This window comes from Astyanax mexicanus, chromosome 9 (assembly GCF_023375975.1).
Source record: "Astyanax mexicanus isolate ESR-SI-001 chromosome 9, AstMex3_surface, whole genome shotgun sequence".
Classification (NCBI taxonomy): Eukaryota; Metazoa; Chordata; class Actinopteri; order Characiformes; family Acestrorhamphidae; genus Astyanax; species Astyanax mexicanus.
Window position 1 is genome coordinate 9,181,122 of NC_064416.1, and position 17,568 is coordinate 9,198,689.

The 17,568-nt window shown below is 37.0% G+C and overlaps 2 protein-coding genes across 6 annotated transcripts in view; both read right to left on the reverse strand.

Moving 5' to 3' along the window:
* Positions 1 to 17,568, reverse strand: part of LOC103046465 (SPHK1 interactor, AKAP domain containing) — a 152,969-nt gene that overhangs the window by 134,168 nt on the left and 1,233 nt on the right. The window lies entirely within an intron of this gene.
* LOC103045258 (zinc finger protein 501) lies at positions 12,851 to 16,826 on the reverse strand. Its single transcript, XM_007251583.4, has 2 exons — positions 16,413 to 16,826; positions 12,851 to 15,432 (listed from the first exon to the last, which is right to left on the reverse strand). The coding sequence occupies exon 2, from the start codon at positions 15,325 to 15,327 to the stop codon at positions 14,077 to 14,079; it is 1,251 nt and encodes a 416-aa protein (XP_007251645.2). The 5' UTR covers positions 15,328 to 15,432; positions 16,413 to 16,826; the 3' UTR covers positions 12,851 to 14,076.

The following is a 17,568-nucleotide window of genomic DNA, read 5'->3' on the forward strand; positions in this document are numbered from 1 at the left end:
AAAGGCCAGATGATGAGACTTAAAATTAAAATTAAAATAAATCCCCATTGTGAAGCTCGCTCAGTGCTGCTCTTATATATCATTACTGCTGCAGCATTGCTGTTTTATCCATTTCCTAATTAGCCCTTACCTCAACAGTACAATTACATTTAATACAGGCCTTCATTCCATTATTAATTACTGCTGTTTATGTAATAATAAGTTCAGCATGGAGATTAACTCCTTTTAAAGCATCAGCACTGTGTGTGTGTTTTGTGTGTGTGTGTGTGTGTGATTGCACTACACTTAGCATAATTAGCTTTCCTGCTTGATTAAGAAGGTGCTTGTTAATCAAACTAGGTGCAGTCGTTTTGGGCTGGTTCAAACACCTGCACAAACTACACACTCCCTGTAGTTGTAGTTTTGGTACTCCAGTCTCAGACTAGGATTTTATTGTATTGTGATAAATTGGTTATCTGTATTTCATCAGTGCTTTAAAAGGACACTGACCAACTGAATTTCTAACAAAGTTTCATTATTGCTGTTCAATTAGACTGTAATATATAAATAAATTTAAGTTTTTACCATTTTAAGAATCTGATGCTGGTAAAGCACTGTCTTTTTCTGTTTTTCTATTTGCACGCACTGGAAAATAGGATGCATGCACAAGTCTGAAACTCTTTACCTACTACAAAAAAAAGCATTTCAGTCAAGCTTAGTGTGAAGGATCACTGCGATTGTTGTTGACTGAGGAAAAATTGGAGAAAGATTAGGCACACAATTGGGACTGATTGGAGGTATATTGGATTGGATACATGCTGAATTGGAGATGTATTGGGGATGGACTAAAATTGGGAAAATTATGAAACACTTACAGATAATTCTAGGAGAGGAGCACACTGCCACCCTGCTTTCACAGTGCATTTCAGTATGTTACTGCCTGAGAGACAGTGAATAAATCCTACCTCAGTCAATTCCCAATTTAGGCTAATACTTACTGTACGTATTCCTTTTAGTGGTGTCAATCTATTAAAAAAATGTAATCAGATCAAATCAATCACAACAATATTCTGTGATAAACTGCGATTAATTCCACTTTTTCATAAGACGCAATATTTTTATAAGGGATATTTAAATTTAAATAAAAGAATTAATGTAAAAAATGTAAAAAGCAATTCTATTTATATTAGTGGTGTCAATTAAAACACTTGTGTTGAATAGAAATTAAACCAATGTGGAGTGCTGCTTTTGTTTTATTGATTTTGTTAGCAATAATGGTTTGTCAACACTGTTATCATTACAATCATGCCAGTAAAGCTAATTTAAATATTGAATGTGATATTGAATCTCCATTGGAGACATATTATGAGCAGATTAAAAATGGTCTCACACCAAAGACAGAGAGGAGACACACAAGTGACAGACTGTCAAGAGACAGGAGTCTTGCTGGATTAGCAACACACTTAAACATATTGTAGACACACTGGAAGTTGATTTGACACACAATAAACACAAATAAGCTCTAATAAAACAATTTTATCATCTTCCTTAAGAAACAAAAGTTAATAATATATTTCAAAAAACTAGTGTAAATAATTACAAGTACTATAAACCAAATTTATGTTAAACTTTAGGTAAAAATTACTTTTAGAGGGTCAAACCTTGCAAACATGCTCACTCCCTGCAGTCGGATACAGGCAGGGTGAGATAAGGCCAACTGAGTGTGGCTGATGAGCTGTATAGGTGTTATTTTTATGTAAATGTATTCATTATTCATGGATGCCGTGTGTGTGTGTGGGGGTGGTTTCAGGGGTTCTGTAATAAACGGAAATGTCAGTGTACTGCTGTAATCACAAACAAAGGTCAAGTGAATTGATTGATACACTACCAGGAATCCACACAGACAAAAACATTGTGTTGTATTAGTCAGACTCCTCATTCCAGAGACTGGTGGGTCCAATCACTAAACATGTCCCACCTATTTTAACCCCTTTAAGTGCGCACAGAAAACATACTGATCTAGACAAATAAACAATAGACATTAGTAGCAGCCTGGAATGTTTTCCTAATTAAGGTGCCATACATGCTGTTTTTTTAGTTGCTCAAAAATATAATTAAATTATAATTAAAAAAGTCATCAAATATCCACAGTAAACATCCAAATTTAGGGGAAATGTAGGGGGTCATGCCGACTGACAGTCAAACTGACCGATTACAGACATGTTTTTGTGTGCGATGTGGGGAACATTTTTTCAACAAGAATCTACAAAAAAAAAGCAGCATTCCTGTCTGCAAGCATGAAAACTACCTTCATACTACCACACCTCACATAATTAAAATTCTGTGTTTAAACATAAAATCTCCCACCAAATTTCTAGCATTAAACAGTATTTCTATGTTTTGGCTCAGCTGTCTCGTGTAAAAGCGTGAATGGCAAAACACACAATCAAATGTGTTATTTTCAGGTCATTTAGACCACTTTTGTATGTGGTATTAGAATCTGTCCACTTGTGGCAATGTAGAAGATCAGAATTTATGCAAAGTTTACAACAAACAGAAATTCATGCCATGAATGAGCAAATATCATTGCCTTCATTTCATTCTACTGTCTGTTGTTTGGTTAACAAGATTCACAATGCAGCCACATTCAACCAATGTCGTTAAATCAACTAATATATGTTATTTATAATACAACTACACAATGTATTTTGGAAGTGAATAATGCTCTTAAAATCATGTTCCATTTCCACTTTAAAATTCAGACACACGCAGGCATGCACACTCTCTGCAGTGAGTTATAATGCAGTTCAGACTGATTATCAGCTAGATCAGGAGTGCTCAGACCGTGCTAATCAATAACTCTGATTAACTGTGCAGTCCGAAGGCAGACTAAAGGCTGATCACGCTGCCCTCTTGTGGACACTGGAGGCTCCAGGGAAAGCAAATGGAGTCCCTGCGGGTCAGTATGAAGGTCAGATATAAAAGGGCAGGTTGTTTTTGTGTCTGAGGCTGAAAGGCTGACTAGCTGAGGAACAATAATAGCAGCCATTTACTGAGAAGATTCAATTAGTGCAGATAAAGACTGAACCACTGACTGTGCCATGTGTAAAGGTAGGGGTCGAAATAAGGTTAAGTGTAGACTATTATGACATTATTATTGTGTGATTGTTATTACACCTGAATGAATGTCATGAATGAGGTCAGGTCAATGGTGAGCAGTGCAGGCTTTCTTTTGCTAATTACAACAAAACACAGTGTGTGTGTGTGTGTTTGCGCGCTAGGGGTGGGCGATATGACTAAAATAATAATATCACAATATTTCATGCTATTTTCGCGATAACGATACTCTTGGCGATATGACGAAATACTGAATTTTACAAAAAAACACTACTGCACCAAAACAAATTACATTTTCTTATTGCATATGGTATGATATGGCACACCCTTAACTGAGATAAAAAAAACACAATAAATTGAGCAGTAATAGGGCTGCCACAAACGATTATTTTTATAGTCGACTAATCACCGATTATTTTTTATGATTAGTCGACTAATCGGATCATACGTTAATTGAATATAAAACACAGTTTATCACAATAGAATGCAGCTGCTATTATACAACCAACATTAGATTTCAGCTATATGCTAACTAAAAATAAAAACAATTAAAATCATAGTTCATTAAACCTTTAATGAAATATGCAGCTTGTTGTAACAGACAATTATTTTACTGTTTAGCATAAAGTGTAAACAACTGTGTAAAATAAGGATAAGGCACTGGCATTTATGAAACATCTCAACCGTGAGGTTGTTTGAACTATTATGAAAAAAAAGTATATTAATAAAAAATGCCTCTCTGTCCAGATATTGTGTACATTACCGTACACAGGGCAGCGGTCTGCACAGATCTGATTGGCAGAGGAGAGCGTTTGGTGATTTTACACCACACATGACTGATCTGTGAGTTTACTGCACCGAAAAGCACTGAAAACAGAAGCCACTGTCAGAATGAAATCCTTCTCTGTAGTTTATCGGTTTGGGACGGCATTTGTGACACCGTCTGGGTCCGGATCCGGATCGCGGTCCGCCTATTAGTGACCTCTGTTTTAAAGCTATCAAGATGAGTAAGTTAAGTACTAAGTTAACGCTCTGTTTACGCTAATTTTAGCAGCTAAATAGCATTTTAGCTTCTTCGTCATTTAATCAGCCACAACATGCCTCCTTTTCAGGTGCTCGTGCATCGCGGTTGTGCTGCCGAGGAAGGCAAGTTCTTCATTGCAGATATTGCATTGCACGCGTTTCACTTTTATTTTCTTGGTGATCCCACACTTTTGAGTTCTGTAGCGGGGTAGCCATGAAACCAGAGCCTGTCTGTATAATGTCCTGAGATGTCGTCCACTACCTACCCCGGTTTCCACTACTGCGCATGTGCGTCCAGGACAGAAAGGCAGTCGCAGCAGTTTGGAGAGAAAAACTAAGAAAAAAAAAAAAACGACTAATCGACTATTAAATTAGTCGTCGACTATTTTAATAGTCAACATAATCGTGACTAGTCGACTAATCGTGGCAGCCCTAAGCAGTAACATTAGTTTGTAAGAATGTCAAGAACATGCAGAATGTCATGGTACTAATAATGCGCTCTACATATCTCTATATATCCAGATTAAAGTAAAAGAATTATACTGGACAGATATGTCTCTAATAGATACATAATGAGAAATGAGAACAGTGTGAATTTTTCTTTTGCTAAAAACAGCATAAAAGTAGCACCCTGATGTGATAATTAGGGGTGGGTGATATGGCACGATATTTCAGGGTAGAATATCGTACACGACATTGAAAATTTTTGCCGATATTATCACGTACGATACAATGTGGCACACCCCTAGTGTGTGCGCATGAGAAAACGTCCAGTATGAAGTTCAAATAACAGTAATATCCAAGAGCTGTAGCATCTGGACCCTTGCAAATTCTGCTGTCACAAACAGGCATACAAGTAGAAGTCTTGTATAGATAGGTGGAAGCTATTGATTGTTCGCAATAAATTTGACGTAGCATTAGAATCTTCTAGTAAAACTTTCTCTGTAGCCTTCACTTGTAATAGTGCTGAAATGTATCTGGATTTTCAGACATAAAAGCTGATAAAGAAAATGTCCTCAAATCCATGAAAACGCATCTGTGTTTGAAGAGCCAATCTCTGTTCAGTGGAAAGATGTCTTCCCCCCCCCCCCCTATCCTGACACTAGAGCTCTTTCCATCCACAGAGTTTTTGCGCATTTTAAAAAGGCGCATAAAAACGCTGGAAAAAGCCCCAAATATTGCAAAAAGATTTTTACGCTAGGAGGAGGTGGAAAAGTTAGACTATCGCATCGCCAAAATTCTGAAAAACTGCCATCCAAAAGGGTTTTTTCGCAAAAACGATGAACGATTCAATGAGTCGTACACCTGTACAGTGCCTGTCCGACGTAGGGAATTTGTTAACACTGACAAAACCGGGTCAAAATCGGGCTAAAATTGTGTAGTCTGATCCAGACATTACACACAACGATGGACTGTGGTTACGGTTACAACAAACGTTTCACCCACTACCCTATACTCCGCACAGGTGGCCAGCTTGTAAATGGCAATAGCGATTCTCTCATCAGTGGGAATAGGTGGACGATGACTGGAAATAAGTGGCAGTACAAATGGTCCAATCATGACGTACCACTTTTTAAACATTGCTTTAGACATTCTAAAATGCCGAATCCAAAGCTGACCAGAAAAATGGCTCTGAACGATGTTCTTCCAGAAAAGTTTGCTTTGTTTGCACTCCCAGGTATATGGTGGATGTCACCGTGGTTGCACAGAGATTTCCACCCTTAATAACTGTTCCATCTTTAAAAAAGCAAACACCATCGCCATGTAGAGATGGCAAATGCATATGAAGATTAGGGGTGAAACGATTACTCGAGTAATTCAAGTTACTCGGTTAAAAAAAATTGATCGATTAATTTGATGTGCCTCGAGTAATCGTTTAAATAATTTTAAAACTAAATTTAAATTTATTGTGAAATGGCGCGCTTAGCATTACGTCACCCACACACAGGAAGCAGGTGGAGGAGGTGGAGGTTTTTAGAGCTGTGAGCAGGTAAATTTTACTTAACAATTCAATGAGATTAACATTAATGTACCTTATTAACATAATGACAGCGCTGTGGAGTGCGGATTATTAGGAACGGTGTCTAATGTGTGTGCTTAGTTTATTACAACGGAGACTAGTTCTAGACTTAATACAGGCTTTATGTAATCAGTAAACACTGTGGAGTTCAGAAGATAAACAAATACATGTTATAGTTAGCTCTGTCCGAAATGCACGGCTATGAACTTACTGTATTGTCATTTAGCTAAGCAGCACAACATAAAGCCAATGTTTATGCCTTTATTATTGATTAATGTCCTAAATTTAATACTTACAAAAAATCCTAAATTGAAATAACTTAATTTATTAAATTATTAATTCTTAAATTATTACTTGTGTTTTATTTATGTCTATTTTGTGTTTTATTTGTTTCTATTGGTGAAAACTTGTTTCTATAAGTGAAATTTCTTATTTTATGAAATCTCTTATTTTTATGTTTTATCCGATTACTCGATTAATTAAATCGATTTTTAGGTAGAGTACTCGATTACTAAAATAATTGTTAGCTGCAGCCCTAATGAAGATAATTCTGGAAAGTTAAAAAATGGAATTAAACTTCTTCATGCTTGTTTGGCGTCCTTACTCACGTAATCTAAAGTTTATTCGCATAACTGTAGTGAATGGAAACACGGCTTGATTCACATTTTTTTTCTGCTGAAATTTGTAAATTACGCATTATTTTTCCGAAAGGATTGTACGGAAACCCGACTACTGTCTCACATCCGAAGACTAGTCATCATTACTCTGCAAAGAGTATTCAAAAAAAAATCCTGCAGGGTTACTACTTGCAAGACTGTTGCAAGATTACTTCCAGTCATGTTCCTGTGGACATTTACAAGAAAATAAGTTGAACAATGGAGCAAGATAAGCTTTTGTCCACTAAAGAAAGTGGACAAGAAAATAATCCTGGTTTAAAGAACAGGAACAACTATTTCTAGGTAGGTGCTGGAAAGAGCTCACCTACTGGTTATTTACAATGTCAGAGACAAGACAGGAAAAAGACTCAATTAAAATAATTAATGATTAAAATAATGCTGTCGTGCTGCAACTGTAGCAACTCTGACTGTGATTTAATTCTGCCATTGGAAATTTTTCTGGGATGGTAAAATCTTTTGAAAAGTCATTTGCCTTAATAAGAATGGCCTTAGTTTCTGTTATGGTATATCAACTACATAATTTACAGGACAACTCTATACTTTATACAACCAATAGTGTACAAGCTTGGGGCCTCTGCTAGGTTACAGGCAAGAAGGCAGACAGATACTGTATTGTAAGTGTTCAGAGTGCCGTTATTGTTGGATACTGTCACTCAAAGAATATCTCTTCAGAAAGACTAATGCAGGACTTGTCACTGAAGATGACCCACTGCCATTCTGAGTCTCTCCTCGACAGTCAGGCATGACTATCCTCCAGTGTTATTCCTGTTGGTTAATCCCCTCTGTGTGCAACATTTTTTTATGATGAGTGTGTTATCTACAGTATAATTTCCTGTTTGATTCTAGTTTATTATGCCATTATAATCCATGTTAGAATGAATTGTTCAAGTTCAGCTGGAGCTCACATGTACATGTAGGTGAAAGCAGTTATCAAATTTCCACTTCTAGGTTCATTAATGTCATGTTTCTGTGGATGCTCGTGCTCAGTTCACACCAATGTGATCCCATAGGCTGTTAACCTGCATAAATTACCATCTAATTACATTTTGAAGGTGAGGAGGACATGGGCACTTGAGGAGAAATTGGTCTTGTGTTTTAAATTATACAGCATTAGTATTTATGAGCAGGTCTGTTCAGTTCAGGTAAATTCTGTTTCCACCCAGATTGATGCCTTTGTTTTCTCCCTGCGAGTCTTTATTAATGCGTTTCAATTCCAGCTTCAATTCCACTTCCAAAATAACAAGACAAGGACGGCACACTGGGTTTAAAGTGGTGCATGGACTCAGAAAAGCATACATATGTAAGGAGTTGCACTGTGTGCAGGAGTGAGGACTGATATGAATAAATGGCGTGAAGAGCAGGTCTGAAGTGGCGCTCTGGTCTTGTAGACGCAAACAGAAAGGCAGCTGCTGTACCAGAGAAACCTGGGTGAAATAAATCCAGAGAGAGTGTGTGTGTGTGGGTGGGGGGGGGGGGGGGTATGTTTTAAATGCTTAATGATAATTAAGGGCATTTTCTCAGCAAAAAGTGTGAATACTCAGATCCAAATATCCACCATTACCCAGAGTTGTCCTTATGTAGCATTCTACTTGACTCTTGAATTGATCATAAAATTGTGCTTTTGTGGTAAAGGTCTTAAAAACTCTCGTTTTTTTTTAAAAAGTGCTAAATATTGTGAACCCTAAAAAGGGGTCTCACAGTGAAAAAGGTTAATCACCAACCATGTATAGCAGCATTATTGCAAGCTATTGTTTTATTTGTGTATATAGATATAAATAGAAAAAAAATGCTAACTATTTGATAACTCATAATGGTGCTGTTTATTACTGTTTTGGGACGTCTTCAAATAATAAACCTGAAGAATGTGACTTTCAATTGTTATGTAGAAACTAAAAAAAAATTTAAATGGTACTCAAGAATACCTTTGAAGAATTTTGCCCAGCTCTACATTGCAGCACTTGCTTAGTTAATGTGCCCAGTTTTCAGGATTTCTATCAAAAAAAAAAATTATAGTCATTTTGGCCCCCAAAACAGCACAGAAAGAGAAGTGTCTCCATCACCATTTTTGTCCAATCCAGAGTTCCTGACCCTGTGGCTCTCATCCCATGAGCCCATCCACCCATTCAATCCTCAATTCTCCTCTCCTTTGAGCTTTTCCTTCCGCAGCCAAACGCTCAGCTCTGCCGTCACTGCAGGCTCTCTCCACAGCCCAGCCAAGCAGAACACATTTAACTTGACCCCCACTTGAACCCAGTGTCATGTGACACAAAGCAGAAATTCTAGAAGCTTCTACACAATCACATCACTGCTGTCAGGAACCTTCACTCTCAGCAGGGTAAAGGGCCTTGCTCAAGATCCCTACAGTGGCAGCTTTAGCCTCAAGTACACTACAACGACCTTTAACATCTAACCAGATTATAAAAATTGCGTCTCTCACACTTCCCACTTTTGTTTTGTTTAAAACATGGGCAGTGCAATGTCTCTCAAAAGTGAAACCACCACAGGTCTAGTGCCTCTGCTGGCTGGTTGCAGTATGATTTGGCACTCCTCCCATCCCCCCCATGTGCTTCAACGACAAAATAGCAACGTCCATTTTTAAGTAATTTTCATTCTTAAAAACGTGTTTTGCATTACAGAGAAGACGCATTGAGATACACCAACTTGCCGGCACCATCTGTACCACCATTTGCACAGACCCAAAAAAAATAGCTGATGTCATGGGTGGAAAGACATAGTATTCAGAGATGCAGAAGGTGCTGGAGGAAAATAGTACAGCACATATTGGATGCTACAGTTCATATAAGGCAGATGTTGGCTTTTTATACAAATTTTTATAAATAGTGCTGAAGTGGGAACTCAGAATGGCATTTCCACCCCACATCATTACAATCATGATGCTAGCTGGCACAGATATGTGCTAGCTGTTGCATCAGGGGCTGGGGAGCCGAACGTTCCTCAGAGAACATTGGCTACCTAGTAATGCCGTAATCAGCGCCAGTCTAAAAAGATGCGTTGGTTCATCAAAAGAAGCATAAACTAGACATCACCCTTCTCTCGTTGTGGACACTGCTAGTGATTGGGACAGTTCATAAATATGGGAATTGGGTAACTGGCCTTCCAAATTAGGAAGATGCTTGTGGCAGAGTGTTAAAATTACTTGTTCTTCATTGTTAAGGTCTATTGCAATTGTGACCACATGGCTATGCCCTGTGTTTATTTGCTGTACTCAGGTTTTATTGGCTATTGATGGCACCAGTTCAATCGAAGTTCTCTACTAAAATGAGCTCAGTCAGTACAATTTTTGACCGGGGAACCAACAATCTGAGCCTAAGTTTCTCACACACTACTACTATCTCTCGCCAAAGAAAACAGCAGACTCAGCCAGGCTAATATTTAGAGCTAAAAATCAGGGTAAAAACAGCATAGTGTATTTCAGCTTTAAAAGATCTAGTTGTAAATCTTTTGATCAACAACCCAGCACTTTACCACCAATACCTTGCCATGTATCCTAGCTTCTTAATTAACCTTTTTATTTTTCTTAAATCACCAAACTATTATGTTAAACAGAAAGACAATATTTATTCATCTAAAAGCCTTTTATTTATTTATATCTTCCAAAACCTTAAATAAATATCAGTGTTTAGGATTAAACCAACTTGATGTTGGTGTTTGGATGGAGAGTAAGAGCTAATTAGCCACTTAAGGCTGGTCTGCAGCTGCTTCGTTAATCTTTCAAATTCTGAAGGACACAGGAAGTCAAGGGTCTTCATCTAAAGCTAAGCTTAGAGGCGAGGCTATCACCAAAGAAACGCCCTCCTAATGGCCATTCACTTCTGTTTCTTGTTTTTCCCAGCGCTGCAGGGATTAAAGGTAAGGGAGCAGGTGCACACTCTGGGTGCTTAACACCACATCCGATAAGAAAAAACTCACTGGGATTATGGATCAGCTGGAAAAACACAAAGCAGACAGACACAGGCTGTAAATCACAGACACTGGAACAGAAAGAAGAGGAGGAGGTGATGGTATAATGGGAGAAAAGCCTGGCTTTGACACAATCCATGAACGCTATTTGCAATACAGAAAAAAGGTGAAACGAATTGTGATGTAGGCTACTGTTATTAAAACAAACATTGAAACAACAAGAATTAATTTAACTATTAAATATTTTCAGCCATTTGTAATATTTTTATAACTGGTGTGTTTTTTTTTTGCAATGTAGTACCACCTAATAAGGAAATATTTGTGCAATCCCAAAGACACCTTCCATACATCTGGGAGTGCTAACACACTGGACAGTCCTGGATGAGCAATGCAGAGCCCTTTGATCTAAATCAGGGGTCACCAACCTTTTTGAACCTGAGAGCTACTTCTTGGGTACCAATTAATGCGAAGGGCTACCAGTTTGATACACACTCATGAAATTACAACTTTTCTCAATTTACCTTTAATTATATGTTGTTATTAATAATTAATGACATTCATCTATGTGAAGACACAGATATCAATATGCAACACTATTTTTATAAATCTCTGCAATTGTTTACATTTTATATTATATTATATTTTAATATAATATTACATATTATATTACATTATATTGTATAATAATATATAAACTATAGGCTATCTCTAAGCTAATATTAATGTAATATAATCTAAAATTACACCAATGCAACTGTGATTAAAAAAAAAAAAGAATAGCAACAAAAATGCTATTTTTAGACCAGGTCTGCGGGCTACTCATAAGGTCCTTGCGGGCTACCTGGTGCCCGCGGGCACCATGTTGGTGACCCCTGATCTAAATAAACACAAAGCTACAGCCTGCCAACAGTCTGATTATGGGAACAGCTTGGATGTGGAGAATCCCATTTGCATTTGGGATTACAAAATAAGTTAGATGAAGCGGAGTCACGAGACTTACTGCTTCATACATTATCACATTAATAAAACTAAATAAATAATAAAAAAAAATTCACCAGGCCATTATTTTTGTGTTTTTTTGGGTGTTTTACATTCAGTACAAACAGATCAACACATTGCTAGAGACAATGAAAGAGAACAATCTCAGATCTCGGAGTGCAAACAAAGGCGTGGGAGGGGTTTCTTAGGCGAAATCCTCACACATTCAGTCCATTCAATATTGTAAAACTTCAGTAACTGACAAACTGCTGCTTTAAATAAATGTCAGCAAGCCCCTGTTCTAAGATCAGTGTGATAGAGGGCATTTATTTACAGCCTCTTTTTACATACTACTAACCTAAAGGGTAATGCACATTAGCCATGTTGAGCCACTTTACATGCAAGTTAACATTAACTCAAGCACAAACAAGCAGCGCATTAGCTACCACACAGGTGAACTCTAAATGAGGATGCTACTTCACAAGGCTGGTAATAGCAGGAGCTGGTCACAACCTCTAATTTTGACCAACATATATTTTGTTCCACCAAATGTGTCGATTTAAATCTATCCCTATATTGACACACTTTAATGAAAATATTTACCAAAGCATTTCAGAAAAAATCAGGGATGCACAATAATGTAGGTGAATCAGAAGACAAACCAATAAAATTTTAGAGCTAATTCATAAAACATCACCTTTACTAATCTGCACAAGGGGGTACAACCAAACAAGAAGGGGATTAAAAAAACACTGTTTTGATACCATACATATGTAAACTATTTAAATTTTGCAATAAAACTTGGCACAGGTTCCTCATGATGGGATTAATTGAGCTGTGGTGCCCCCTTGTGTCCTTTAAAGGGGAAAAAACATCTTGTCCTATTCATACTTGGACAAATTCGTCCCACTTTTTAATGTTTATTCTCAAAAGCAGACTGATCAGACTGATCCTGAAATTATAGCCAAGATTAGGGTCAACAGTGTTGGGTTCATTGGGATTTAGTAAGGTTAGGTTTACAGAAGGTTGGTGTCTAAACAGTAAGGGTAACAAAAAATTATGGTTAGCCTTAGAGTCATGTAGAATTTCTACTTTTACTTGTGAAAATTCACAGGACACACAGATTAGAATCAGTCCATACACCTTTCTTCAAACAAATTGTTGTTTATTATTAAATACAGTCATGAGAGCAACACATTAACATGAAGCCACATACAATTGTTTCGGTAATCCTGGGCCTTTTACTTACCCCCTTTATCCCACCTTCATTAATCACAAGTAAATGAATTACTGTAGAGATTTCACAAAGAGGGATTAAGCCAAGTCAAGACTATGTTTTGCCTTCAATGGAAAATCTCTATTCAACATGCTGAATAGGCTAGGCTTGATCACTGCCTGGGAAACTGCCTCAGAAAGTTTTAAAAATAAACACTAAACGATGAGCACAAATTTGACCTTAAGAAGGGCAAGAGTGTCTCTTGGAGTGCTGCTGAATCAAAAAATACGTTGAGATACTTTGTCCCAATTTAACTTAATTTATTTTAATTAATTCTTGCTCATTTTTGGCCAAACGCTAGCCAGCAAGCATGTGAAAAATGTACTTGAAAGATAAATGGATGGTAAGAACAACTGAAACAGCCTTACAAGAGGCAAAACGAGCAGCAAATACAGGCAACAACCTGTCTCAGCTTAACTTTCACGAGGCCTCTAATAAGGTGCCATTCATACATTCATTCAAAACAGACATAAACAGTGTCTATGATGTGAATGAAACCACAGACTTATTAGGACAGCAACTAAGACTATCTAAAGCTTGTTGAGAGTGCTCAGCAAATCTGTCCACATGATAGTAAACATATTGCTGACTGTGTTTGGCATGTAAGGAAAAATATAATAAAAATAAACATCACCTTGTAAAGGGAAATATGTTCAGAGTTCACTTTAGCTTTAGAAACACTGGGCAAGAGCTTAAATTTGAAGCAAGATACATTAATAAATTCTACACACCCCATTCCACTCAAAAAAAAAACATTTCCAAAAAAAAAATGTACAGCCTGATAAAAAAATGGGGTCTGTTCTTAAAGATCTGCAGTCTGTCTTTAAGGTCTTTAATGTTTCAATACTATTCCTGGAAAAGTAGTACTGGTACTATATGCCACCTATTATTACAAGCTAATGGAGTGTGTGTACACATGACATTGTTCAAGATGGTATCTTCTGGCTGACTGAATCGGATATATTTTAATTACATCTAATATACAGCAAATTAATAAAATCATCAATGATCATTACTAACATTATGCTTTTGTTAAGATTATGTACCACTAAAGCCATTTTTAAGCATCTAAATTTAATTCAAAGTCACTGTTTCGTGCTACTGTGAATGCACTGGTGCTTATCAAGGACACTGCTCGTTGTAAAACTCTGTCCACAGTCTGAGCAGCAATATGTCTTCTCTTCAGTGTGAATGCACTGGTGTGTTTCAAGGGCACCACTTTTTCTAAAACTCTTGCCACACTTTAGGCATTGATAAGGTTTCTGTCCTGTGTGAACGCGCTGGTGTTGTTGAAGATGACTCTGTTGAGTAAAAGAGGCCCCACACTCTGAGCAGCAATAGGGTTTTTCACCAGTGTGAATGCGCTGGTGCTTTGTGAGGGTACAACTCTCTCTAAAACTTTTCCCACAATCTGAGCAGAAATACGGTTTCTCTCCAGTGTGAATACGCTGGTGTTTTTGGAGGGAAATCTGGTGATTGAAGCTCTTCCCACACTCTGAGCACTGATACGGTTTCTCTCCAGTGTGAATGCGCTGGTGTTTTTTGAGGGCACCTATCTCTCTAAAACTCTTCCCGCACTCTGGGCACAGATACAGTTTTTCTTCAGAGTGAATGCGCTGATGTTTTTGGAGATTGCTCTGTTGAATAAAACTCTTTCCACACTCTAAGCAACGAAATGGTTTCTCTCCAGTGTGTATGCGCTGATGCATTTGGAGAGAAATCTGGTGACTAAACCTATGCCCACATATGAAGCACTGATACGGTTTCTCTCCAGTGTGAACACGCTGGTGTTGTTGGAGAGTAGCCTGCTGATTAAAACACTTCCCACACTCTGAGCAGTGATAAGGTTTCTCTCCAGTGTGAATGCGCTGGTGTGTTTTGAGATTATTCTGTCGACTAAAACTCCGTCCACAATCTGAGCACTGATATGGTTTCTCTCCAGTGTGAATGCGCTGGTGTGTTTGGAGAGAAATCTGGTGACCAAATCTTTTCCCACACTCTGAGCACTGATATGGTCTCTCTCCTGTGTGAATTCTCTGGTGTATAAGGAGATTATTCTGTCGGCGAAACTTCCGCCCGCAGTCTGAGCAGTGAAACGGTTTCTCTCCAGTGTGAATGCTCTGGTGCATTTGCAGATTATTCTTTCGAGTGAAACGTTGTCCACACTCTGTGCAGTGAAACGGTTTCTCTCCAGTGTGAATGCGATGGTGTGTTTGAAGAGTGCTGTGTTTTGTAAAACTCTTTCCACACTCAAGGCACTGGTAGGATCGCTCTTTAACTTTATCTTTTTGTTTCTCAGTACTGGAGCTCTCGTACATAATATTTTCACCTTCCATTTTAACAGTCCTGTCCGTGGAGTTTTATGTAGTGTTATGGAAAATTAATTAGGTCTCTGTAAAACAGTTGGCACCCACAGCAGGAAAATGACAGGTCATTTCTTTCTGAAAGAGAAAAGTAGAAAAATGTCAAATGCAATATTATAATGATAAAATTCAGTTCAGTAGTTGTGAGATTAACAAAAATACTATTTACAAACAATAGCATAATTTTTTGCAATTTTGCAAAGAAAAAGGTTAGCAAAAAAAGGTTATTTTAACAAATGTATTCAGAGTGTATATACTTTTTTACTATCTATATAAGCCAAAAGGTTTCTACAAGTAAAAAACCTGCTCATTAATGCCACATTAAAGAGAGCCAGCTTGAAATGAGCCGACATGTCTTATTTAATTAGGATATTATTTAGGCTTTAGGATATTCCAAAGTCTGTGTTTGTCTTATTTATCAGAGTGAGTGGCATAAAACCCAAAATGTCTTAAAACTATTATTTATCACAATTATTTCTGGGACAATATACCATTAAAACAAAATGTTATTGTGACAGGCCTAAACTGCTCCTGTGCTTGTCACATTATTCACAACTTTTTACACTGTACTTTTTAAAAATATCTAAATTAAACTACAGCTGTCCAGGATCACAGCAAACAACACAATCAACTTAAAACAAGAACCTAAATTTGGAGATAAATATTAAGAATTAAAAATGAACAGAAAGCATGTGCTTTAAATCCAGAAAGCTAGCAACTGAATTAAATCTGGCTTTTCATTTACATGTCACTACAATCCTGCTGAAAAATCAAGCTCAAGACTAGCTTTGGCTGATAGCTGGTTTTGGGTAGTCTGAGATGGTCAATGCTGGTGGTTAATGGCCAAGATGGTTGCACAGCTTGTCATTCAGACATAACCATGCTCTAAACTGATCAAAATATAAACTGGTCAAGCAGCTTAAAGGCTACTACTGGTCTTAAAGCATTTTTAGCAGTGAGGAAACATCTGGCTTTAAGATCAGGTCCAAATGTTTTACCAGACATTTTTGTAAGAGAGAGTTATAAACAGTAAGTAACAGTGTAGTAGAGTTATTTACCTTGAATAGAACAGCTCTTGGAGCTCTATAAAAACACTGCGGACTGGGATCTTCTCCTCCTCAGTTTTCTTCTTCTTCTTCTTCTTTTGAGGTTGGACAGTTGGTAAACCAACTACAGGTGCATTACCGCCTCCTACTGAGCAGGAGATTAAACTGACCCCATACAAGTATCCAATTTGTTTGTTATTTAATAAGACAATATAAAGACTATAATCACTATAGCATATATGCATGCATCAACTTTCTAGAGCACAGTGTACACAGAGTACAATTTCAATTAATTAAAGAAAAAAGGCTATAATTATCTTTTGGATATGAAGGAAGCAAAATATGTAATGCTGCGCACAGAAATCAAAAGAGGAGGGGTCTGTGGATAAGGTAACTACCCATAATTTTTGACTGCAGCCAATCGGATACTACATTTTTACTGTCAATAACTTTTTATTGGATTGCGATCGAGTATTACTGTCACATCCGTGTAGCCTTTCTTGCAGCGTTGTATGTAAGTTCTGTAAAAATAAATACTATAGTGTTGTCCAACTGTACACAACTTTTCCACAAGTTAGTTAATGACATTCCTGGATGTTCTGTTGCGTTATGCTATGCAATGCATATTGCCGCACAGGAAAATTACGTATAGAAAGCAACTTAAACTTTTTATATCATCACAATGATCTCACCAGTAAAAATAAACTTAACATTTGCATTGGAGGTCCATACAAACATGAATATTACAGAGAAATATTTTAAAAGGTTGACAGCTAGGTAGTTAGCTAGCATATAAATAGAAAATAATAAATAAGACTAAAATACTAATTTAAATATTATTTTCTCATTTTAACTACAAAAGGATTTGTGCATTTTTTACATAAAGGCATATGTACTGGAGCAACTGTTTTCCCTATTAATATTACAAAGAAATATGTTTTCAATGCAATGCTAACTGATTTAGTGTATTTTTCTACATTATTAATTATTCAAGAAATTATTATCACTATTTTTAATGACTCTTTTTTACAGAAAATAATAAATAGGACTAAAATACTGATTTAAATATTATTTTCTAATTTAAACTATGAAGGATTTGTGCATTTTGTTTAACATGAAAGCTAATGTACTGAAGCAACTGTTTATAAGAAAATTCAAGAAAGAGGGA